Source organism: Anomaloglossus baeobatrachus, chromosome 4, assembly GCF_048569485.1.
Source record: "Anomaloglossus baeobatrachus isolate aAnoBae1 chromosome 4, aAnoBae1.hap1, whole genome shotgun sequence".
Classification (NCBI taxonomy): Eukaryota; Metazoa; Chordata; class Amphibia; order Anura; family Aromobatidae; genus Anomaloglossus; species Anomaloglossus baeobatrachus.
Genome location: NC_134356.1, coordinates 279,118,410 through 279,142,881, shown reverse-complemented (window position 1 = coordinate 279,142,881; position 24,472 = coordinate 279,118,410). Strand labels below are relative to the sequence as shown.

Here is a 24,472-nt window from a genome sequence, read left to right as displayed (position 1 = left end):
ACACGCCGGCAGTGCCGCATAATGCATGCGACAGTGCCGGGGCAGCTGCGGCTGATATTCTCGGCTGCCGGAGGGGGAGTGAGGCGGGGGACATTACCCCTGCCCCTCTCCCTCCCCAGCCTGAGAATACCGGACCGCCGCTGTGTGCTTACCTCGGCTGGACGGTAAATATGCAGCGGAGCCCACGTTCTTTTTTTCCTATATTTCCGTTTTCTTTCTATGTGTGTTCTATGTGTCTGTGTCTATGTGTTCTGTGTCTGTGATGTGTTCTGTGTCTGATGTGTGTGTGTTTACTCTGTGTCTGTGTCTATGTGTTCTGTGTCTGTGATGTGTTCTGTGTCTGATGTGTGTGTGTTTACTCTGCACGACTTCCTCTTCCTGTAATGACATCACTTCCCTGCAAAACCGCAAGCAAGTGATGCACATTACCGGAGGTAAACCGCAAAATACTGCAGGGAATAACGCAGGAAAACGCAGTGAACCGCACAGAATTTGCTGCCTGCGTTATTCCCTGCGGGATTTCATGATTAACATTGAGTCAATGGAGTGAAATCCCGCAGCGCTGTGCGGAAAAGAAGTGACATGCACTTGTTTTTGCTGCGGGATTCCCGCAGCAAAACATGCAGCTGTCAAATTCCGCCCAGTGCGCACAGGATTTTTTTTCTCCATAGGATTTGCTGGTGATTCACTGCAGAGATGTTATGAACATTTTCTGCAGCGAAACATGCAGCAAATCCGCGAAAAATCCGGTAAGTGCGCACATAGCCTAAGGGTATGTGCGCACGTTGCTTTTTACCTGCTTTTTCTTCTGCGCTGTTTAATGCCAAAATGGATGTGTTCTTCTATTCAAGCAAAGTCTATGGGAATTTGGGTTTCTTGTTCACACTATGTTGTTCAAAATGCTGCCTTTTTGTGGCAGAACTTTGGTCAAAAACTCAGCTTTTCAAAGAAGCAACATGTCAATTGTTTTTGCCATTTGGGTTTTGCACTGCAAAGCTGAGTTTTTGACCAAAGTTCTGCCACAAAAAGGCAGCATTTTGAACAACATAGTGTGAACAAGAAACCCAAATTCCCATAGACTTTGCTTGAATAGAAGAACACATCCATTTTGGCATTAAACAGCGCAGAAGAAAAAGCAGCAAAAAAGCAGGTAAAAAGCAGGTAAAAAGCAACGTGCGCACATACCCTAAGACTGTGGTCACACATGACAGCCCAGGTATACTAATAGTTTTGTTTTGTTGGTTTCAGACTTTCAATAAAGATTTCTGCATTCAAACAGCCCCCGCCTCTTTTCGTTCGAACTACGCACTTCCTGCCCGTAAACCGGAAGTGACAGTCGCTTTCCCGCTCGGTTCCCCTCTCTCCCTACAGTCGCCCAGCTCGCGGTGCTCCGTGACTGGCTTGCAGGGCGAGTTGCGGAGGAAGATGGCGGACGGAGTGGATCACATAGATATTTATGCGGACGTAGGAGAGGAGTTTAACCAGGTATGGCCTCTTTGTATTGCGCTCCGTCTATTGTGCCTGTGAAGGGTCAGTGCATGCGGTGCGGCTCTCCTGTGACCGGTGGGAGAGCCGTGCTGCGGGCCGGTGACTGGGCGCTCTCTCGCTGCAGTGTTCCCACACGGGGTTTCCTTTGTGCAGGGCTCGTGTGTACAGGCCTCGTGTGTGCAGGCCGCGCGTCCTGCGCTCCGGCCCCGCCCCCTCCCTGGGCTCAGTAATAACAGTGCGGGGCTGGAGCTTGTGCGAGTCCTACCCGCACCCTGGAACATGCCTGGAACATAAGCTGCACTGCCATAGAGTGCATAAGTCTACAAGGACTTGGTCATTTCTAAAGGCGTTCTTCAACTCTGGGGACTACTTATTTTTTTTTCTGTTAAACGCATGTATTTTGGTATTAACAATCATTTGTCGTTGTTTCATTAAATGGAACCTATAAGGTTGCTTTCACACATCCAGTTTTTGCTGAGCGGCACAATACGGCGCTTTGCAGAAAAAAACGCAACCTTTTTTTTGTCGCTGGTTGCGTTTTTCCGCATAGACTTGCATTAGCACTGTATTGTGCCGCATGGCCTTGCGTTGCGTCCGGTTTTTGCCGGATGCAGCATGTTTAGCCCATGCAGCGGCCGGATGGAACGTTGCCTGGCATGTTTTGTTTTTTTTTGTGCGGCAAAAAAAACGCATTGCGCCGGATCCGGCGCGATTTACAATGCAAGCCTATGGAGGCCGGATGCGTTTTTTTGCACTGCGCATGCTCAGTATCAAGCCACTTCCGTCAAAAAACGGATGGGCCGCATGGAAAAACTTATGCAACGGATCTTTTTTTTGCCGCCGCATCCGTTCCATAGGTTTTTGAGCCGCATTGCAAAAACCTGATGTGTGAAAGCAGCCTGATGTGTAAAAATGCTATTAATCTGCAGGTTAAGTGTTTGGAACCTGCCCCCATTGGCAGCGGGGTCCATTGTGCTGGCACCAATCGCTATTAACATGGAGATTAACTCAATATCTGCATGTCAATAGCTTTTTTTACATGTGCCAGGTTTCCTTCAAAAATGTTAGTTTGATTTTTCCAGGATTTTTTGTTTCCCTACACATTCAATCGCTGAGACGACATTTGTTGTGAAGAGGTTAATTCATTCTGCAATCAGTAATAGACAATGCAATAACAGTCTAAAAGGGAATTGCTGCAAAATGTTTATCCAATAGCAGAAATAATTTTAACCAAAAAAATAAATGCTTTTTAACTAAATTTTACCATCTATTAACAAATGGTAATGTGTCTGTAGAGTGTTGTTCAATATTCTCTGATCACTGTCTTCTGCTGCTGTGTGGTGATCCCCTGCAGCGTCAAGTGACCTGCTGATTCACAGTGTACGCTATGTGCAGGAGAGTTACTTTTTCAGTTATATTAATGCAAGTCTGTGAGACTCAGGCCAGAGAGCCTTTGTTTTCAGTCTCATTGACTTGCATTGAGAAAGTATCACCTGTTTTCCATAGCAGGTTACCGATACGGTCATGTGACCCCAGAGCACCACTGAGAATGGCAAAAGACAGTGTATTACAAGACACTCTACATATATATTACTGATTGCTAATAGATGGGGAAAATATAATCACTGGAGTACTCCTTTTAAAGGGAACCTGTCACCAGATTTTTCCCTATTAAACTAAAAGAATCCCCTTCTGCAGCTCCTGGGCTGCATTCTATGAAGGTGCACCTTAGCCCTGACTCCCTTCCAGACCCCAAAAATAACTTTATAAAACTTGGTCCTTAGGTATGCTAATTACCTGTGTTGGCCAGATGGATGGGCTCATTTTCTGCTCCTGTTCCCCCTCCTGCCGCTGATCGCCGTCCTCCTGTCTTGATTGATGGGATGACTCCCTCCGTCTTCCTCTTCACATTTTCAAATCTTGCACCTGTACAGTTAGATCGGCTCGCGCAGGCGCAGATCGCTCTGCCATATTACGGGCAGAGCAGAAAACATAGCTGCCCTAGGTTGCGCCGGTGAGCTAAATGCGTAGGCGTGAGATTATGGTCAGGTACGAGCATGGCGCTGGAGAGGTCGGCGCTGTGCATGACCTCACCAGGTGATTCTTTTAGTTTGATAGGGAAAAATCTGGTGACAGGTTCCCTTTAAGTAAAAACAAAACGTAAACCTCTTAAAGACACACTGCTGCTTTATTATGAATTCTTATGTTCAGAGACTCTTAAAGTAATATCTTTTTGTTCAAAGCATTACGTACATATTTAAGGTAAAAATCCCATCACCTTGAATTGGTTTGTCTGTCCACAGGTTTGACTGTGGCAGTATTTTGCATGCAACTCTGGGTTATGAATTAGCTGTAATTCTTTCCCTTTTGCTGGTGTTATAGATTTATGAAACATTTTATTTAGTGTCCTAAGTGTTGTTACAAGACTAGAAACTTATGTTAAAATAGTCATTGTTTAGCATAAACTGTAGAATATTAACACCTTTTTATAGTGATGACTTACATCTAGACCGTCTGACAATTGTCAATGACTGAGCATCTGTACCTATAAATAAGGAAATAGTCCTCTAGAGTTGATCGAACTCCCCAAAAACCGGGACCGGCAGATCAGTGCCAGAGTGAACAATAAGTCCGATCCGCTCCGGAATCCGGTGCCCATGCAAGTCAATGGGCACCAGAATCCGTAGATTAAAAACGTTTGGGGGGGGGGGGGCTAGGGAGTAGGAGCACACGCGGTCTACTCACCCAGGCGATGGCATAGTGGCAAACTCCTTCCGGGTCACTCTTTTCCCTTCCGGAGCCGACCATTCAATATTCACTACTTTGCCCTCCCACCAACATGTGTAATTGGTTGCAGTTAGATGCACCCGCCCTTAGTGTCAGCTGACTGCAACCGATCACAGGCGCCAGGGTGGGCGGGGAATGCAGTAAAAGTGGCTGCGGGTCAGTATGGTGGTAAAAAATAGATAAATAAAGCAATCTGCGCAGGGTCCCCGTATTCTGATGACAGCACAGAATATAGCTGTTGGCCTGTATCTATGCTGTGTAACCAGTGCCCAGAGTCACACGTGTAAGGCTTTGCTGGGCGATGCAATGGCAGACTTGCACGAGTGCCCCGCAAGTGTGATTCCGACCTAAGAGAAACCGCATGTGGCTTTTTTTTTTATAATATATATTATAAAAAAAGGCATCTGAGATACCTTTCATAATTAACCTGTACATGAAAGTAAGCAGAAACGCAGAGAAAAATCCTTTATTTGGAATAAATTACAAAAACGCACCCTCCTTCACCACTTTATTAACCTTAAACAACCTGCAAGTCTGGCATAATCCACACGAGGTCCCACACCGCATCCAGCTATGCTACATCTGAATATCAGAGAAAGGCCATAGAGAACGACCACTCACTGTGAGTTCCAGAGAATGAATAAGCTGCGCAATGAGCGGTGACGTCACTCAGGTCGTTTGCATTCGCAGCTGGAGTTTCCCAAGGTCCTTCACCTGTGATCACAGGTAACCTGACCTCAGGTGGAGGTCACTGAGTTCACAGACCTGCATCTCCTAGCAGAAAATCAGTTGTTTTTTTTTGCCAAGAGATGCAAATTTGGTGCTGAAATGTTTACACCATATTCCTGCATCCAATCTACACCTCCTGGCAAAAACACACTTTTTTTGGCGCATTTTTTTGTCAACTTTTTTTGCCGCAATTTTTGCCAGGAGGTGCACATTTGGTGCTGAAATCATCTACACCAGATTTCAGCACCAAATTTTCACCTCCTGGCAGAAAAAAAGCCCCAGCCCTGTGCTTATCTTGGCTCTGTATCAAAAGAAGAGGAACCGCATGCGGCTTTTCTTTTGTTAAATAATTAAAATAAAACCCACCGACGTGCGGTTCGCCCGAATTTTGATAGTCGACTGGGGACTGGTATTCTCAGCCCGCAGCCGCCCGGTATTGCCGCACCTGTTAGATGTGATAATCCCGGTACTATACTGGCTCTTCCTGAATTCCCTGGAGCGGTGGCAATCGGGGTAATAAGGGGTTAATAACAGCGCACAGCTGCTGCTAAACCTTAGCTTTGTAATGGCACAGGCGTCTGAGATACCTGCATCACATTAACCTGTAAGTGAATGTAAATAAACCAAGACACCGAAAAAATCCTTTATTTGGAGTATACAAAACACACACCCTCCTTCACCTCTTTATTAACTCCCAACACCCTGCAGGTCCGGCGTAATCCACATGAGGTCTCACGCCGCTTTAGCTCTGCTACATAACACAGCCAGCGGTCATAGAGCACGACCGCTAACTGTGCACACAATGACTGAGCCGCGATGACTGCAGGCAGACACTGTCACAAGCTGGGGGCGCGTCTGCCTGCAACCAGTCACAGACGAGAGGACGGCCGTGGGCAGGGAAAACACGGAAAGCTGTGTGTATACGATGTACAGTAAGTGAATGCGCGACCCAGAAGCAGTGTGCCGCCATGACATAGTCTCTGTAAGTATGAAACTGTTGCTTATTTTTTGTTTTGTTTTTACTTCCCGAATCCGGATCATGCACCCGGATATCTGTGAAACCGCGTGGATCCGGACATTTACAGTCCGGATCCTCTCAGCCCTAGTCTTTACTCCAACATGAAAGAGGATTCTTTAACTGTAAGGCCCTGTGCGCACTTTCTGTTTTTTGCTGCGGATTTCCTGCGGTTTTGCTGCATGTTTCGCTGCAGGAAATGTTCATAACATCTCTGCAGTGATTCACCAGCAAAACCTATGGGGAAAAAAAAATGCTGCGCACACTATGCGGAATTTGACAGCTGCATGTTTTGCTGCGGGATTCTCGCAGCAAAAACAATTGCATGTCACTACTTTTCCGCAGGTAGCTGCGGGATTTCACTCCATTGACTGCAATGTAATCGTGAAATCCCGCAGTGAATAACGCAGGCAGCAAATTCTGTGCGGTACATTGCGTTTTACTGCGATATTCCCTGCGGCATTTCGCGGTTTACCTGCGGTAATGTTCATCACTGCCCTGCGGTTTGCAGGGAAGTGATGTCATTATGACAGGAAGAGGAAGCAGAGCAGAGAGTAAACACACACACACACGTCACAGACATAGAACACACACACAGATCGCACTCACACACAGACACAGACATATAGAATACACATAGAAATCAAACTATACATATTACAAAAAAAAATCGTGTGCTCCGCCGTATTTTTACCGTCCAGCCGAGGTAAACACACAGCGGCGGCCCGGTATTCTCAGGCTGGGGAGGGAGAGGGCCAGGGTTAATGCCCCCCCCCCCCCCACCCTCCCCTCCCGCAGTCGAGAATATCAGCCCGCAGCTGCCCCGGGACTGTCGCATCCATTATGCGGCAGTCCCGGAGTGTCCCCGGCTCTTCCCGATTGCCGTGATGTGGTGGCAATTCGGGGTAATAACGAGTTAATGGCAGCGGATTGCCGCCACTAAGTCCGGGCTTAATCATGGCAGCGTCTATGAGAGAGCTGACATGATTAACCTGTAGATAAAGTGAATAAACACACACACCGAAAAATCCTTTTATTTTAAGTAAAACACAAAAAAAGCCCCTCTTTCACCCCTTTATTAACCCCCCCCCCCCAACACACAGCTCCGGCGCGTAATCCACCGAGGTTCCACGACGCTTGCAGACTGCTGCAGCCGCGACTCACACTGTACTGAATGCAGCCTCGCAACGAGCCTGCAGAGGTAACCACAGGTCATTTCTCATGGCCGGTGATGTGAACACACTACCGCCGGTACTGCAGCGTGTCGATTGTTGATTGATCTGTCCTCTATCCATCTATCTATTCTTCTGTCTATTTATCTACTATCTATCTCAGAAGGAAATTACTTTTTTTTTTTTCTATTTTTTTCCCAATGTGCTGTATTGCATTGAATGCATTAAAACACATGGACCAACCCGCGGCAAACCGCATGCGGTTTTCGGGTGCGATTTGCCGCGTTTTTTTACGGTAATCTTTCAGACCCTGCGGAATTTTCTTAAGAAAATTCCATTTTCGAGTGCGCACAGGACCTAAGAGCAGATTATGGAACTATCTGCCATGGAACAACATCAAGATGAATTGGCTAGAATAATTCTTAAGGCGCCTGCATGCCCTTTTAGCTATCAGTTACCGCAGATTTTCGTCTTGGCATTGGAAATTGTGAAATGTGCCGAATTGTAAAAATTTGTTTGTCCCTGTTTTAACTATTTTCGTTCACATTCTCTATATGGAAATTCTGTTGTAGATACAACCTTCTGTAAACGCAGCGCTTGGAGATGTACCGTTATTCCGGAAGAAAGTTTGCTTCTTAACTGGAGGAAAATTAGCTTGTGTGTCAGGAGGATGGATTTTCCCTCCTGGATTGATGCTGCAAAGTAATAGATTGAGATGGATAGACTTGTCTTTTTTTAATGGGATTACATATCTGGTTACAAGTTGTCACCTATGTTGGTAGGGGTCCAACCGATGGGAACGGCACCGATTGGCAGAATGGAGAACTCATCCCTCTTACAATTGGAATCTTGTCTGTTTCTTTTGTGCACATAGCTTTGCAGTGCGCTTTAGTGATCGGACTAGCTTTAGGGCAGTGCTTCAATTTCTATAGTAAATACTCTCTGTCTGTAATTCCAGCCTCCAGTATACGTTGAGAGCTTTTCCTGATGCACTCTAAAACAATGCCATAGGCCCCCCTTCACCACACCGGGGTGAAAAGATCTGGCTGGTGCATGCCTGCATACCATTTATTATAGGTGCAGTACTGCGCTTTCCTGTATAGCGCCACTGCAAAGTAACATAAACCATGCAGTATACATTTTTTTACAAGAGGCCCCTATGATGTACAGATGCCTTTGCATCCATCCTGTGAATGACCGCTGAGCAGATGCGCCCAACAATGGCTAGAAACACGTGTACCAAGCCTTATCACTGCACTCCTTGCGTAAAGGCCCAGTCACACTAAACAACTTACCAGTGATCCCAACAACGATACAACCTGATAGGAATCGCTGGTAAGTTGCTAGGAAGTCGCTGGTGAGATGTCACACTAAGCGACGCTCCAGCGATCCCACCAGCAACCTGACCTGGCAGGGATCGCTGGAGCGTCGTTACACGTGGAAGCATGCTGCGCTTGGTAACTAAGGTAAATATCGGGTAACCAACCCGATATTTACCTTGGTTACCAGCGCACATCGCTTAGCGCTGGCTCCCTGCACACCTAGCCACAGTACACATCGGGTTAATTACCCGATGTGTAGTCTGGCTATGTGTGCAAGGAGCAGGAGCCGGCACTGGCAGCTGAGAGCGGCGGACGCTGGTAACGAAGGTAAATATCAGGTAACCAAGGTAAGGGCTTCTTGGTTACCCGCTGTTTACCGTGGTTACCAGCCTCCGCAGAAGCCGGCTCCTGCTGCCTGCACATTTAGTTGTTGCTGTCTCGCTGTCACACACAGCGATCTGTGCTTCACAGCGGGAGAGCAACAACTAAAAAATGGTCCAGGACATTCAGCAACAACCAACGACCTCACAGCAGGGGCCAGGTTGTTGCTGGATGTCACACACAGCAACATCGCTAGCAAGTTGTGCCTCAGCAGCGATGTTGCTAGCGATGTTGCTTAGTGTGACGGTGCCTTTTAGACTGGCCTCCCTTCCTGAGAACAGATAGTTTTCATATCAAGTAAGTTGCATAGTAACTTGACATTACAAGGTCTTCTCAAAATCACCCATTTACTAAAATGAGAACAATCCTAGCTACTAAGCCTTGCGTAGTAATGGAGAACGTAGTTTTTTGCCCATTCATTTTTATTTATTTTTTTTAGCGGTTTAACTTTCCAATATTTTTTGAATATTTCTCTAAAACTGTTGAGTCTATATTTCTCTCTAAGTGTAAGTACTCTTTCTTTGTAGGAAGCGGAATATGGGGCACATGAGCAGATTGAGCTGTATGAGGATGTCATCTCCCCCTCTGCAAATAATGGAGACGCTCCTGAAGATCGGGACTATATGGATAACCTTGCAGCGTCTGTCTCAGATGATGTAGTCAAAGGATCGGCACCCAATGTATTTACGTATCCAGGAAAAAGAATTGCTCTGTATATTGGAAATCTAACATGGGTAAGTATGTTTCTCATGAGCAATGAATGGTTAATTCTCTTTCAGCCTCAATGGAAATATACTGAGTGTGTTGTGAAGCTTTCTTCTGGACAGTAGTCTGACTGCACTATGGGGAGATAAGGTATGCACACCAGTGACTATGTAAGGGGAATACATGGAATAGCAGAAACTGCTGTGTGAATACTGACTTGAAAAATCCAATAGCTATATGTAAGAGTGAAAATGTGAAAAATGGAATCTGCATTACTGCCATGAACATATGAATCAAGAGAAATTTAGCTACTGAATTGATCAATGCAATAGAGCCCCAACTGTTAACAGTTAACTGCATGAGAGGACACACACAAGCTAGGGACCCCAACGTAGAGAAATACTTTGGCGTAGTGTTGGGGCTCTATTGCATTGATCAATTCAGTAGCTAAATTTTCTCTTGATTCATATGTTCATGGCAGTAATGCAGATTCCATTTTTCACATTTTCACTCTTACATATAGCTATTGGATTTTTCATGTCAGTATTCACACAGCAGTTTCTGCTATTCCATGTATTCCCCTTACATAGTCACTGGTGTGCATACCTTATCTCCCCATAGTGATGTTTTTTTTTGTTTTTTGCACCCAGTTCGGACTTAGAATGGTGTTCCAAACGTTATTCCTATTTAGTAGTCTGACTGCAGACTCTAAGCAATTGCAATGGCACGGTGGCTCAGTGGTTAGCACTGCAGTCTTGTAGCGCTGGGGTCCTGGGTTCAAATCCCCACCAAGGACAAAATCTGCAAGGAGTTTGTATGTTCTCCCCGTGTTTGTGTGGGTTTCCTCTGGGTACTCCGGGTTCTTCCTGCACATCAAAGACATACAGATAGGGACTCTAGATTGTGAGCCCCAATGGGGACAATGTTGCGTATGTATGTAAAGCGCTGTGGAATTAATAACGCTATATAAATTAATATTATTTTTAGTCCTAAGACACACGGCGAGGAAAACGGTGCGATAAAAAATCGCATTCCACTTCGACCAATATTAGCCTATGTGTCAGCACACATGAGCGATAATTTTCTCAGCCCTAATCGGAGCAAGAAAACAATCGCAGCATGGTACAACTGTAATGCGATCATTGTTTCTCTCGCACCCATTCAAGTGTATGTAGCGAGAGAAAAATCGCATTTCACTCGTGGTACACCGGTATACTGTGAGTGCAGGGCGAGAATGGCAATAGCCGGCTACGAAGGAGAGAGGGAGAGAAATCCCTCCCCTCCTCTGCTGGGTCTGCCCCTTCACAGCGCTGGTCCGCCCCTCCTCAGAGCCGGCCCGTCCCCCTGAATATTTGTTTTCTTTAATTGTGTGATGGTGTGTAGTGTATTTATATACTCCCCTACCGCTGCGCTCTGGGACCCAGCACCGTTTTGCTTGGCTTGTCAGTGACTTCACCCCTCTGCAGACACTCAGGATCAATACTGCACACTGTGTGAACCAGAAGTGCCTTTTACAGTGTAAGTATGGACCGTCAGAATAAGGCTCCATAGAGTTACATTTTCAGGCTCACACATAGTTAGCCGGATAGTCTGAACTGTAGTGACATCACTAGGAAGATAAGCAGAATGGTGCAGGTTCTCTGAGAAAGGGGTAGTAGTTTAGTATATTAATACTTATATACATGCACGTATACACACATTCAATGAAAAACTTTCATGGGAGTGCTAATTTAACCCTTTCCCGACCTTGTGGGTTTTTTTTCCCCCCATTTTTGATATTGATTTTTCCTCAACTTCTTCCAAGAGTTATAACTTTTTAATATTTCCATCCACATAGCCACATGAGGGTTTATTTTTTTGCATGACGAGATGTACTTTTGATTAACACCATTCATTATCGTGTGGTGCACTGGAAGTAGTGTTGAGCGAGTAGTTAACTATTCGTACTCGCTATGCTGTTAGCGAGTACTGGCCGCTACTCACCTATTCGTTACGGGTAGCGAACGCAATGTAAGTTAATGGGAAATACTCGCTACTTAGTGAGTATTTCCCATTGCCTTACATTGCGCCCGCTACTTGTAACAAATGTGTGTAGCGGACAGTACTCACTAACAGCATAGCGAGTACGAATAGTTAACTACTCGCTCAACACTAACTGGAAAGTGGGAAGAAAGTTCGAAGTGTGTTGGCGTTGCAAAAATAAAGTGCCATTCCACAATTTTTTTTTTTTTTTATTATCTATGTTTACTGTATGGTAAAACTGACTGGCTATGTAATTCCCCAGGTCAGCACAAGTGCATAGATACCAAACAAGTATGTTGTCTTTTTTTTTAAGTAGTCATTGGTCCATTTTATTCTAAAGGCCCCGTCACACTAAGCAACATCGCTAGCAACATCGCTGCTAACGAACAACTTTTGTGACGTTGCTAGCGATGTTGCTGTGTGTGACATCCAGCAACAACCTGGCCCCTGCTGTGAGGTCGTTGGTTGTTGCTGAATGTCCTGGGCCATTTTTTAGTTGTTGCTGTCCCGCTGTGAAGCACAGATCGCTGTGTGTGACAGCGAGACAGCAACAACTAAACGGCAGGCAGCAGGAGCCGGCTTCTGCGGAGGCTGGTAACCAATGTAAACATCGGGTAACCAAGAAGCCCTGTCCTTGGTTACCCGATATTTACCTTTGATACCAGCCTCCGCTGCTCTCACTGCCTGTGCTGCCGGCTCCTGCTGTGTGCACATGTAGCTGCAGGACACATCGGGTTAATTAACCCGATGTGTGCTGTAACTAGGAGAGCAAGGAGCCAGCGCTAAGCAGTGTGCGCTGCTCCCTGCTCTGTGCACATTTAGCTGCAGCACACATCGGGAAATTAACCCCATGTGTGCTGTAACTAGGAGAGCAGGGAGCCAGCGCTAAGCAGTGTGCGCTGCTCCCTGCTCTGTGCACATTTAGCTGCAGCACACATCGGGGAATTAACCCCATGTGTGCTGTAACTAGGAGAGCAGGGAGCCAGCGCTAAGCAGTGCGCGCTGCTCCCTGCTCTGTGCACATTTAGCTGCAGCACACATCGGGGAATTAACCCCATGTGTGCTGTAACTAGGAGAGCAGGGAGCCAGCGCTAAGCAGTGTGCGCTGCTCCCTGCTCTGTGCACATTTAGCTGCAGCACACATCGGGGAATTAACCCCATGTGTGCTGTAACTAGGAGAGCAGGGAGCCAGCGCTAAGCAGTGTGCGCTGCTCCCTGCTCTGTGCACATTTAGCTGCAGCACACATCGTGTAATTAACCTGATGTGTGCTGTAACTAGGAGAGCAAGGAGCCAGCGCTCAGTGTGCGCTGCTCCCTGCTTTCTGCACGTGTAGCTCCGTGCGCTGGTAACCAAGGTAAATATCGGGTTGGTTACCCGATATTTACCTTAGTTACCAAGCGCAGCATCTTCCACGCGGCGCTGGGGGCTTGTCACTGGTTGCTGGTGAGCTCACCAGCAACTTGTGTAGCGACGCTCCAGCGATCCCTGCCAGGTCAGGTTGCTGGTGGGATCGCTGGAGCGTTGCAGTGTGACATCTCACCAGCAACCTCCTAGCAACTTACCAGCGATCCCTATCGTTGGGATCGCTGGTAAGTTGCTTAGTGTGACTGGACCTTAACTTCACCAAAATGGGCTATGACTACACGACTTCAGAGCCCTGGTTTCTGTCTTGTAAATACACTAAAACCGCATGTGCTTTTCTTCGGCGCTCCATTGGGAGACCCAGACGATTGACGATTGGGTGTATAGTACTGCCTCCGGAGGCCACACAAAGCATTACACTAAAAAGTGTAAGGCCCCTCCCCTTCTGGCTATACACCCCCAGTGGGATCACTGGCTCACCAGTTTTCTGCTTTGTGCGAAGGAGGTCAGACATCCACGCATAGCTCCACTGTTTAGTCAGCAGCAGCTGCTGACTATGTCGGATGGAAGAAAAGAGGGCCCATACTAGGGCCCCCAGCATGCTCCCTTCTCACCCCACTTTTGTCGGGTGTTTGTTAAGGTTGAGGTACCCATTGCGGGTACGGAGGCTGGAGCCCACATGCTGTTTTCCTTCCCCATCCCCCCTCAGGGCTCTGGGCGAAGTGGGATCTTACAGGTCTCCAGGCACTGAGACCGGGCTCCATCCACAGACCCAGAGAACCTGCTGGATATGGAGCTGAGTATCGTCAGGGACAGGCCCTGCTACATTAAGGTACTCTGTGTCCCCGGGCAAGCGCGCACACACACACCAGCATTGCTGGGAGTGTTAGTGCGCCGGGGGCAACAGCGCGGAGCGCTCGTGCTATTATTCACTACAGCTTTGCTGAGTGACTTTATGTATTGGGAACTGCCGCGCCGGCCGCTGCTGGGTGTTTTTTACATTGTGGCGCGGCTGGGACTTGTGGTGCGCCGGGGACTTCCGCGCTGGCCGTGCACATGGACGGCCGCGCTTATTACTCGAGTCCCCGGCTTTGCGGCCTAGTTTTCGTTTCGTTCCCGCCTCCAGCCCTGCCAGTCAGGGGTGAGGCGGGACGCTGTACAGACAGTCAGCGCCGAGGGCTGGAGTCTGCTTTGCATTCTCCAGCCCCCTTCACTGGACACAGTGGGACACCAGTTTCCCGCTCTTGTCTGGGGCACGCCCACGGCCCGCCCCTCGTCACACGAGCTGGAGAAGGACGCCGGCAGCCATTCCTGCACGCAGTCCGAGCTGCATAATCAGTGCTCCGGGGGGGTCCCAGGCATTCCAGGGTGAAGGCTCTGACACGGACGGCAGTCCCAGACAGCCTAAGCTAGCTCGCTGGGTGCGGCACTCGGCTTCATCACTGGTCAAGGTCCCAGCGGGAGGACTCTCTGTATGATGAGGCAGACGTAGCTGATCAGGGCTTTGGTCCTGACACCGCTCTCAATCCGGATACACCGGATGGTGACGCCATAGTGAATGATCTTATAGCGTCCATCAATGGAATGTTGGATATTGCTCCCTCAGCTCCCCCAGTGGAGGAGTCAGCTTTACAGCAGGAGAAATCCTTTTTCAGTATCTCATGCGTATATTGAGTACTTTTCTGGCCACGCTGACTTCAGAGAAGCAGTTCAGAAACACCACGCTTACCAGATAAGCGTTTTCTCCAAACGTATTAAGGATACACGTTATCCCTTCCCCCTGACGTGGTAAAGTGCTGGACCCAGGGTCCAAAGGTGGATCCCCCAATCTCCAGGCTTGCGGCTAGATCCATAGTTGCAGTGGAGATGGGACGTCACTTAAAGATGCCATTGACAGACAGATGGAACTCTGGTTGAAATCTGTCTGTGAAGCTATCAGCGTGTCGGTTGCTCCGGCATTCGCAGCCGTATGGGCACTCTAAGCTATTTCAGCTGGTCTTGCGCAGCTGGTCTTGAGCACATGTACATCTGTGCCGCAGGTGGTGTCCTTAACCTCGCAATGTCTGCATTGCGACTTACCCTAGTAATGCTGTCCTGGGGGGACAGTCGAGGTTTCGGTCCTTCCCAGGCTCGGGCAGGTCCCAATTGTCCTCGTCCAAAAGGGCTCAAAAGGCTCAGAGGGGCTCAAATTCCGGCCGGGCTCAATCACGCCCAAGGAAGGCTGCAGGAGGAACCGCTACCAAGGCGGTCTCCTCATGACTTCAGCTCTCTCTCTCCGCATCCGCGGTTGGTGGCAGACTCTCCCGCTTGGCGACATTTAGCTGCCGCAGGTCACAGACCGGTGGGTGAGAGACATTGTGTCTCACGTGTACAGGACATTCCCCCCCCCACCGAGCCGATGCTCTTCTGCAGGCAGAAGGAGTGGTAATCCCTGTTCCTCTTCAGGAACAAGACACGGTTTTTTCCTCCAATCTGATTGGGGTGCCAAAAAAGGGTGGCTCTTTCCGTTCCGTTCTGGACCTAAAACTGCTCACCAAGCACGTGAAGGCCAGGCGGTTCCGGATGTAACCCTCCGCTCCGTCATTGCCTCAATGTCTCAAGGAGATTTCCTAGCATCAATAGATATCAGGATGCTTATCTCCACGTGCCGATTGCTCCAGAGCACCAGCGTTTGCTACGTTTCGTTATTGAAGACGAGCATCTTCAGTGCGTAGCCCTGCCCTTCGGTCTGGCGACAGCCCTACGGGTTTTCACCAAGTTCAGGGCAGCAGTGGGAGCAGTCCTGCACTCTCAGGGTCACTCTGTGATCCTTACTGGGACGATCCACTTGTCAAGGCACCCTCTCAAGAGGCATGCCAACACAGCCTGAACGGGGCGCTGGAGACTCTCCAGAGTTTCGGGTGGATCATCAACTTTTCAAGGTTACATCGGGCACTGACCCAATCGCTGACATATCTGGGCATGGAGTTTCACACTCCCTCAGCGATAGTGAAGCTTCCGCTGGACAAGCAGCGTTCACTACAGACGGGGGTGCAGTCTCTCCTTCAAGGCCAGTCACACCCCTTAAGACGCCTCATGCAGAGGCAGTCACTTTCGCGCAGTTTCATCTGCGTCCACTTCAATGGGACATGCTTTGCCAATGGGTTGGGGAGTCGACGTCCCTAGACAGGAACGTTTCCCTTCTCAGACGGTCAAGGACTCTCTTCAGAGGAGTCCATCCTTCAGATCAATGTTCTGGAAATCTGGGCAGTGTATCTTGCCCTGCAAGCCTTCCAGCAGTGGCTGGAAGGAAAACCGATCCGAATTCAGTCGGACAATTCCACAGCGGTGGCAGACATCGCCCACCAAGGCGGAACACGCATCGCCAAGCCTACCAGGCAATCCGGCGGATTCTGACGTGGGTGGGGGACAGAGCATCCACCATATCCGCAGTTCACATCCCGGGCGTAGAAAATTGGGAAGCAGACTTCCTCAGTCGCCTGGGCATGGACGCAGGGGAATGGCCTCTGCACCCAGAATGGTGTCAGGAAATCTGTAGCAGCTGGGGGATGCCGGACGTCGACCTAATGGCGTCTCGGCACAACAACAAGGTCCCGATTTTCATGGCGCGGTCTCACGAGCAAAGAGCTCTGGCGGCAGGCGCCCTAGTTCAGGATTGGTCGCAGTTCCAGCTACCCTATGTGTTTCCACCTCTGGCACTGTTGCCCAGAGTGCTACGCAAGCTCAGCTCCGCTTGCCGCCGCGCCATCCTCGTCGTCCCAGACTGGCCGAGGAGGTCGTGGTTCCCGGATCTGTGGCATCTCACGGTCGGCCAACCGTGGGCACTCTCAGACCGGCCAGACTTACTGTCCCAAGGGCCGTTTTTTCCACTGAATTCTACGGCCCTGATCCTGACTGTATGGCCATCGAGTCCGAGATCCTAGCGTCTTCAGGATTATCTCAAGACGTCATTGCCACCATGAGACGGGCTAGGAAACCGACGTCTGCCAAGATCTACCACAAGACGTGGAAGTTATTCTTATCTTGGTGCTCTGCTTCGGGAGTGTCTCCCTGGCCATTTGCATTGTCTCCTTTTTCCTCCCTTCCTGCATCTGGATTGGGAAAAGGTTTGTCGCTCGGCTCCCTTAAAGGACAAGTCGCAGCGCTGTCGGTATTCTTTCAGAAGCGCCTAGTACGACTTCCTCAGGTACGCACGTTCCTGCAGGGGGGTTATCACATTGTCCCTCCGTACAAGAGGCCGTTAGACCCATGGGATCTGCACAGGGTATTAATTGCTCTCCAGGAGCCGCCCTTCGAGCCTCTGAGGGATGTTTTCACTTTCTCGACTTTCACAGAAAGTGGCCTTTCTGGTAGCGGTCACGTCTCTTCGGAGAGTGTCCGAACTAGCAGCACGGTCATCCAAAGCTCCCTTCCTGGTGTTCACCAAGATAAGGTAGTGCTGCGTCCGATCCCAGAGTTTCTCCCTAAGGTGGTATCCCCTTTTTATCACAATCAGGATATCTCCTTACCTTCCTTTTATCCATTTCATCGATATGTAATGGCTTTGCATTGTTGGATCTGGTGTAGAGCACCCAGAATCTACATTCCCGCACGGCGCCCCTGCGCCGCTCGGATGCACTCTTTGTCCTTGTCACTGGTCAGCGCAAGGGATCGCAGGCTGCAAAACCCACCCTGGCTCGATGGATCAAGGAACCAATTCTTGAAGCCTACCGTTCTGCGGGGCTTCCGGTTCCATCAGGGCTGAAGGCCCATTCTACCAGAGCCGTGGGTGCGTCCTGGGCATTACGACACCAGGCTACGGCTCAACAGGTGTGCCAGGCAGCTACCTGGTCGAGTCTGCACACTTTCACCAAACATTATCAGGTGCATACCTATGCTTCGGCGGACGCCAGCCTAGGTAGAAGAGTCCTGCAGGCGGCAGTTGCCTCCCCGTAGGGGAGGGCTGTCTTTGCAGCTCTAACATGAGGTATTTCTTTACCCACCCAGGGACAGCTTTTGGACGTCCCAATCGTCTGGGTCTCCCAATGGAGCGCCGAAGAAGAAGGGAATTTTGTTACTTACCGTAAATTTTTTTTCTTCTAGCTCCTATTGGGAGACCCAGCACCCGCCCTGTTGTCCTTCGGGATTTTTGGTTGTTTTTCGGGTACACATGTTGTTCATGTTGAATGGTTTTCAGTTCTCCGATTTTACTTCGGAGTGAATTTGTTTAAACCAGTTATTGGCTTTCCTCCTTCTTGCTTTTGCACTAAAACTGGTGAGCCAGTGATCCCACTGGGGGTGTATAGCCAGAAGGGGAGGGGCCTTACACTTTTTAGTGTAATGCTTTGTGTGGCCTCCGGAGGCAGTACTATACACCCAATCGTCAATCGTCTGGGTCTCCCAATAGGAGCTAGAAGAAAAGGAATTTACGGTAAGTAACAAAATTCCCTTCTTTTTTTTTACCTACGGATTTTCCCCATACTATGTAAGTGTATGGGAAACATTCACATATAAAACTCAGTGTACCCGCAGGAGAATTTGATAACCTGTGGAACTGAAACGCGCACTGCAGGTCTGTGTACGCTGAGTTAAAAGGGAAGAGGCATGAGATTTCTGTAAATCCATCCACTCTGCTGGAACTGAGACGCTGCATTTTGGTCTTGGTGAAAATAGACAGCATCAAAAGCTCATCTGAACATAGCCTAAGGCTATGTGTGCACGCTGCGTTTTTTTTACGCTGCGTCTGTGCGTTTTTTGGCACAAAAAAACGCACCTGCAGCAAAAAACGCATGTGTTTTACCGGGTTTTGCTGCGTTTTTGTTCACTGCGTTTTTATGCGTTTTTTTTTTCAGTGAACAATGCTATTAAAGATTGTTGGGGAAAAAAAACCCAAAAAGGTCTGATGTCATTTTTTTCTTCAATATGTTTTTCATTCTCCACAAGTATCTGCAGGAGAGCAGACAGCTGCAGAACTGCAAGGCTCAGCATGCTCCATCCAGGACTGTATGCTGGAGGGAGAGGCAGGGGGAGCAGAACTACAAGGCTCATCAATCATACTTACTCCACAATTGTATGCAGGAGAGCAGACAGCAGCTACAGAACTGCAAGGCTCAGTATCCTCCATCCTGGACTGTATGCAGGAGTTTTTTGGCCCAAAAAAATGACATTGGCTTCGCCATATTTTTGTATGGTAGCCAGGTTACAGCAAGCAGGTACGGGCTGCCCCCAACCCCCAGCTGCCTATTTGTACCTGGCTGGGAACCAAAAATATAGGGAAGCCCCCCCTTTTTTTTTTTTTTTTTTTTAATTATTTCATGAAATAATTAAAAGAAATGATGTAGGCTTTGCCCAATTTTTGAGTCCAGCCAGGTACAACTAGGCAGCTAGGGATTGGAATCCGCAGCGCAGGGTGCCCAAGGTTTCTGGGCACCCCCGCGTGAATTGCAGTCCGCAGCCGCCCTAGAAAATGTCGCCTTCATAGAAACGCCATCTTGTGGTGCTGTATCCAACCCTTCCAGCTGCCCTGGTACCGGGTGGCTCGCTGGGTAATAATGGGGTTATGGCTAGCTGTATATTTTCAGCTGGCCCGAAATTCATGGTGTCACGCCAATATTAGACATGGCCACCATGAATTTCTAGTAAAGATAATAAAAAACACAACACACAGAAAAATATTTTTATTAGAAATAAAAACACAACACAATTAGTGACTCCCATCTTTATTGAAATAAAAAAACACCCCCCCCCCCCCTCCTCCGCAGTAATTCTGGCACAAGGGTCCCGCGATGTCCAATCCGGATCCAATATCATCTGATCGGTTTGCTGGAAGGCAAAGCGATCAGATGATGTCAGGTTCAAGGATGTGAATCACATGACACATCAGCTGATTGTATAAAAGCAGTTTATACAATCAGCTGTTGCATCAGTGGGAAAAAAAAAACCCCTCCACACTTCTGTTCAGACTCCCGTCCGATCGCTGCAGGACCTGGCGGTAATCAGCTGATGAAGTCTCTTGACAGCATCAGCTGATAGTTTAAGCCGGACGAGCGGTAAAAAGCCGGCCTCACCACTGGACTTATACGATCAGCTGATGACGTCTGGTGACCGCATCAGCTGATCACCGGCAGGTCCTGCAGCTATCAGACATGTCCCGGGAGTCTGCAGACAGGTGAGTGTGTTTTGTTTTTTTTTGTTTTTTTTCTTTCTTTCTACTGTTCACTTTTGATTTTGCAGCTGTTTCCACCTTCCACCCTGACATGGCACTGGAACAGAGGTGGCGGTACCGGGAGAGGAGCTGGGAGCGGACATGGCACCAGGCGGGAGATGGAAACGGGTGGCGGTACCAGGAGGATTCACGCTTCTGTGTTTACCAACACAAGGAATCCTCTTCCTGTACATGTCACTTTACTACCCACCCCTTGTGCTTATAGCTGCGTTTTTAGTCATTGAAACGCAGCTATATTTGCAATTTGCGTTTTTCATTCTGTTTTTGGACATCTCATTGAACTCAATGGGTGAAAAACACAGTCATAAATGACATGCTGCGTTTTTGTGGTGGCCACAAAAACGCAGTTAAAAAAAAAAGCGCTGTATGCAGACAGCAAAAATGAAAACTCATAGACTTTGCTGGTGAAGCAAAGTCATGCAGTTTTCTGAACAAAAAACGCACCGTGCGCACATAGCCTAATGCACAGTGTGCAAACATTGCATTTTTAGCACATTTTTAAATGCAGATTTGTCTAAAAGAATCCTGATGCCAGCAAAGTCAACGAGACTCCTGACGTGTCTCCTTGCAGATTTTGTGCAGATATAAATGCAGCATGTCAATTCTTGCAGTGTTTTTGCTGCAGATTTCACCCATTCTCATGAATGGGGAAAACTGCACCAAAACCGCCCCGAAAACGTGGCAAAAAGATGTGTTTTTACTGCTGCGTCTTTCCTGCAAAAAAATCAAAGAAATGGTGCAGAAATTTCTGCACCAATTCATAAACGTGCACATATTCTTGAAGTCAGCTAACTTTACCAAGTTCTCTAGACCTGAGCTATATGAGGACCTCCCAAGTGTTTGCCAACAAACTAAGGAAAGACGAGTGTCTGTTAGTTTGAATTTAAAGGGTTATTCCCATGTCCAAGATTCTATCCCAAGATTAGCAAATCCCTCTAATTAGAAATGTAGTAGAGTCCTGGTATAGCCATGTCTCTTATCTCATGTATAGGGCATTTTGGCTTGGGTATTGGTTACGTCCACTCATAGTGATAGTTGCTCCTGATCGTAACCATGGATACCTAAGCTGCAATGCCCTTCACATGAGGTAAGACACATGGTCATATCAGGAGAACTACTACATTTCTAATTGGAGGTATGGGCTAATATTATTATACCTACTACATATTGGGATAGGAACTTGGAGATGGGAATGACCAATATCCCTTTCAACTCCCCTTCTTTTTTTTTTTCTTTATCGTTCCTATGGGAGACCCAGACCATGGGTGTATAGCTACTGCCTCCGGAGGACACACAAAGTTACTACACTCAAAACGTGTAGCTCCTCCCTCCTAGCATATACACCCCCTGCTAGCCAGACCTAGCCAGTTTCATGCTTTGTGTCAGGAGGATCACACACACACATGCATCCTTTTTTGATTTTTTCATTTTTTCTAAAGATTTGGAAGAAAAGCGGGTCCACTGGACCCCCGGCATGTCCCTTCACACCCCCCTGGCGGGGTGCTGTTAAGGTTGACTTCAGGGCAGAAATCCCTTCATGCCGCGCTCCTTCAACATCCCTTAGGGGCTCTGGCTTGAAGTTAGAGCCAACACGGTTCTCACTGCCTTGCAGGAGACCGGCCTCCATCCGCAGCCCTTTGGCAGGACCCTGCTGGACGGAGCACTGGACCCCCACCCCACCAGGGACTGGACCCTGCGTCTCAAAGCTAAGTATAGAGACGTTATTTAAGGGTCCTTCTGCAATGTGGGGCACTTCTATTGGTGGGACAGTTATTTTCTGTGATAACGCTGCTTTTTAATGTGTTTCCGGCCGGTTCCACAGTTTTTACTGAGAACCGCGCCGATGATGCCTGATTGTCGGCCGCGTGCATAACTCTAGGCCCCGGCTTCAGCCGCGGCCTAGTTTCGTTATTGTTCCCCTGCATGTCAGTCATGCAGGGGGACACTGCAGCGCCGCCCGCCGGCCGCCCTGCACAGGGGGGGACACTCCTTGTTGAGGAGATGATTCCCTCCCCTGTACATCTCCTTAGCCCTCCGTTCCCGCTCCTGGGTTAACCCTCGCCCCCCCACCTCACTCTGGCGCCATTTTCTCAGCGTTCTTAGTACGCTGATCGGCGCTGGCTGCTCTGCAGTGCAGAGGGGGTGGATATCTGGCTGGGGGTCCAGGCTTGGAACCGGGGGGGCACTCTCAATAGCGGCCTGATAAGTCACAACCTCTGGTTGTGCACTTTTATACACTATCAGGGCATTTTGAAGGGGTTAATTCTTTATTATAGAACCTCTTCCTCAGCAGCATGTCTCACTAGGAGCAAAGCTCCAAGGCTGTAATATTGCCTGAACCGGCATAGATCATACTGTAATGGTTCTTATGTGGTGGTGCCTCAGCCTGGAGTCTTCCCCAGGCTGAACCCCTGTCTTGGGTATTCTAGACATAGCCCCCCACCTCTGCAGCAGGTCTCACAGAGCGAGGCTGCAGGCTGTTTTTATTATCCACTGCTGGTAGTCTCGTACGGCTGTACCGAGCTCCTAACCACTGTGGCCCCTCAGCTTGGGGGCTCATTCATGGTCCCCCCAGCTGCTCCGGGTTCGGTGGCTGACCCCTGGGGGAATCTGTTTTCCAGGGGTCGGCTGTCCCGGCATCTGCTGAGCATGCAGCCCCCTTCTCAGGGCGTTTTCTGCTTGCTCAGCAAAGCTCACAGACCCCGTCCTCCTGACAGGGAGACGCAGGGTCCCCTGTCCTCCCCGTCCCGCAGCTCCGATTCGAGCTGACTCACTGGACGAGGAGGATGTCTCTACCAGGGGCTCGGACGCTACTTTAGGTACTTTGATCCGTCCGTAGGTGACGCGGATGCGGATAATTGGATTGTGTCCATTATTCTATTGGGCCTCCATCAGCCGGTATCAGGGCAGTATTCCCCGCTGGCAGAAATGCATCAGTATACCTTTAACAAGACGAAGAGTGTGTTCCTTAACCACTCCAGTTTTCAGCCCGCTGCGTCCAAGCCCACAGCCTGCAGATCCCACAGCGGGGTTCTGCTGCCTGTCTTCCCTCCCATCGGAGGTGATCAAGGAGTGTACTCATTCGCCAAGGGTGGCCACTCCGGTGTCTAGACTTTTAGCCCGGATAGTTGTATCAGTGGCTGACGGCACCTCTATAAGGATCCCACGGTACATTAATTTTGTACTGGACCTCAATCCGCCGGAGTTACCTTATCTAGGTGAACACAACGTGTGTTCCTTAACCACTCCAGTTTTCAGGCCCCTGTGACCAGCCCAGAGTCCGCTCTGACAGTCGCTTCCTATGATTCTGAGGACTGTTTTTCCCATGTCCAATGGTAGTCAAGAGGTGGGCTCATTCACCTCAGGTGGCTCAGCCCGGACCGTTATGGCAGTGGCTGATGACTCCTCAGAGGAGAGGCATTCCCTCATAGGGACTCTATGCCCAAGACGGTTGCCTGAACTTCCAGACTTCAGTCTTTTCATCCTCTGCCAAGTCTGCCATGCGGGACTCCGCACGGCGGTGGTTTTGACTACTTTCCTCGCTATCCGCAGGCTCCTGTTCGGAAATGGAAGGCAGATGCCTCTATAGAGGTTCCTTCCTGGGCTCCCCTTTGGGGGGACCAGTCTCTTCGGAACCAACTGGATGACATTTAGGAAACTCTCGGAGGGGAGAGTTCTTCCTTGCCACCAACAGGGTACCTGTCTAGGGCAGGAATCAGTTGAGGTTTCGGTGGTTCCGTTCCTCCATCTGATCGTCCTCTAGCTCGGCCTAGGTTCATAGAACCAATTGGCTTGAAGCTGCGTCTTCAGAAGACCGCAGGAGATGCTGCCACTCAGTCAGCTTCCTCCGGGCTATCTAGCCGCCAACCTCCTCCTGGTCGGTGGCAGGTTCTCTCCACTTGGCGACGTATGGTTCTAACACGTCTCCGTTCAGTGGGGGCGGGATTATATCTCCCATGGCTACGGGATGGAATTCTGTCCACCCGCCAAACAGATTTTTTCTGTCACCTCCTTCCGGCTCCAAGTCTTCTCAGGCCGTGGCATTTCTTGCAGGCCAATGGAGTAATTGTACCGGTTCCCGACTAGAAACGGTTCTGAGATTTTTGTTTAAATCTATGTCTAGTCCCCGAACAGGGCGGTACCTTTCGACCTGGATCTTAGCTTTTCAAGCATGGTCAGGTGTGGCGTTTTCACATGGAGTCTCAGTCTTGTTCCGTGTGTTTTTTCACCGGATCAATCAAGAACCCAAGGAGATTCCCTAGCAGCCATCGGCATTGGAGATGC

The 24,472-nt window shown here is 48.9% G+C and overlaps 1 protein-coding gene across 5 annotated transcripts in view; it reads left to right on the top strand.

Annotated features, from left to right (window-relative positions):
* The first annotated feature begins 1,322 nt into the window (after positions 1–1,322).
* Positions 1,323–24,472, top strand: part of CPSF6 (cleavage and polyadenylation specific factor 6) — a 92,189-nt gene continuing 69,039 nt past the window's right edge. For all 5 annotated transcript variants that reach the window (XM_075344872.1, XM_075344871.1, XM_075344870.1 and 2 more), the window contains exons 1-2: positions 1,323–1,485; positions 9,422–9,628. In XM_075344872.1, the coding sequence (XP_075200987.1) occupies positions 1,426–1,485; positions 9,422–9,628 (267 nt within the window). In that variant the 5' untranslated portion in view covers positions 1,323–1,425. The remainder of the gene's footprint in view (positions 1,486–9,421; positions 9,629–24,472) is intronic.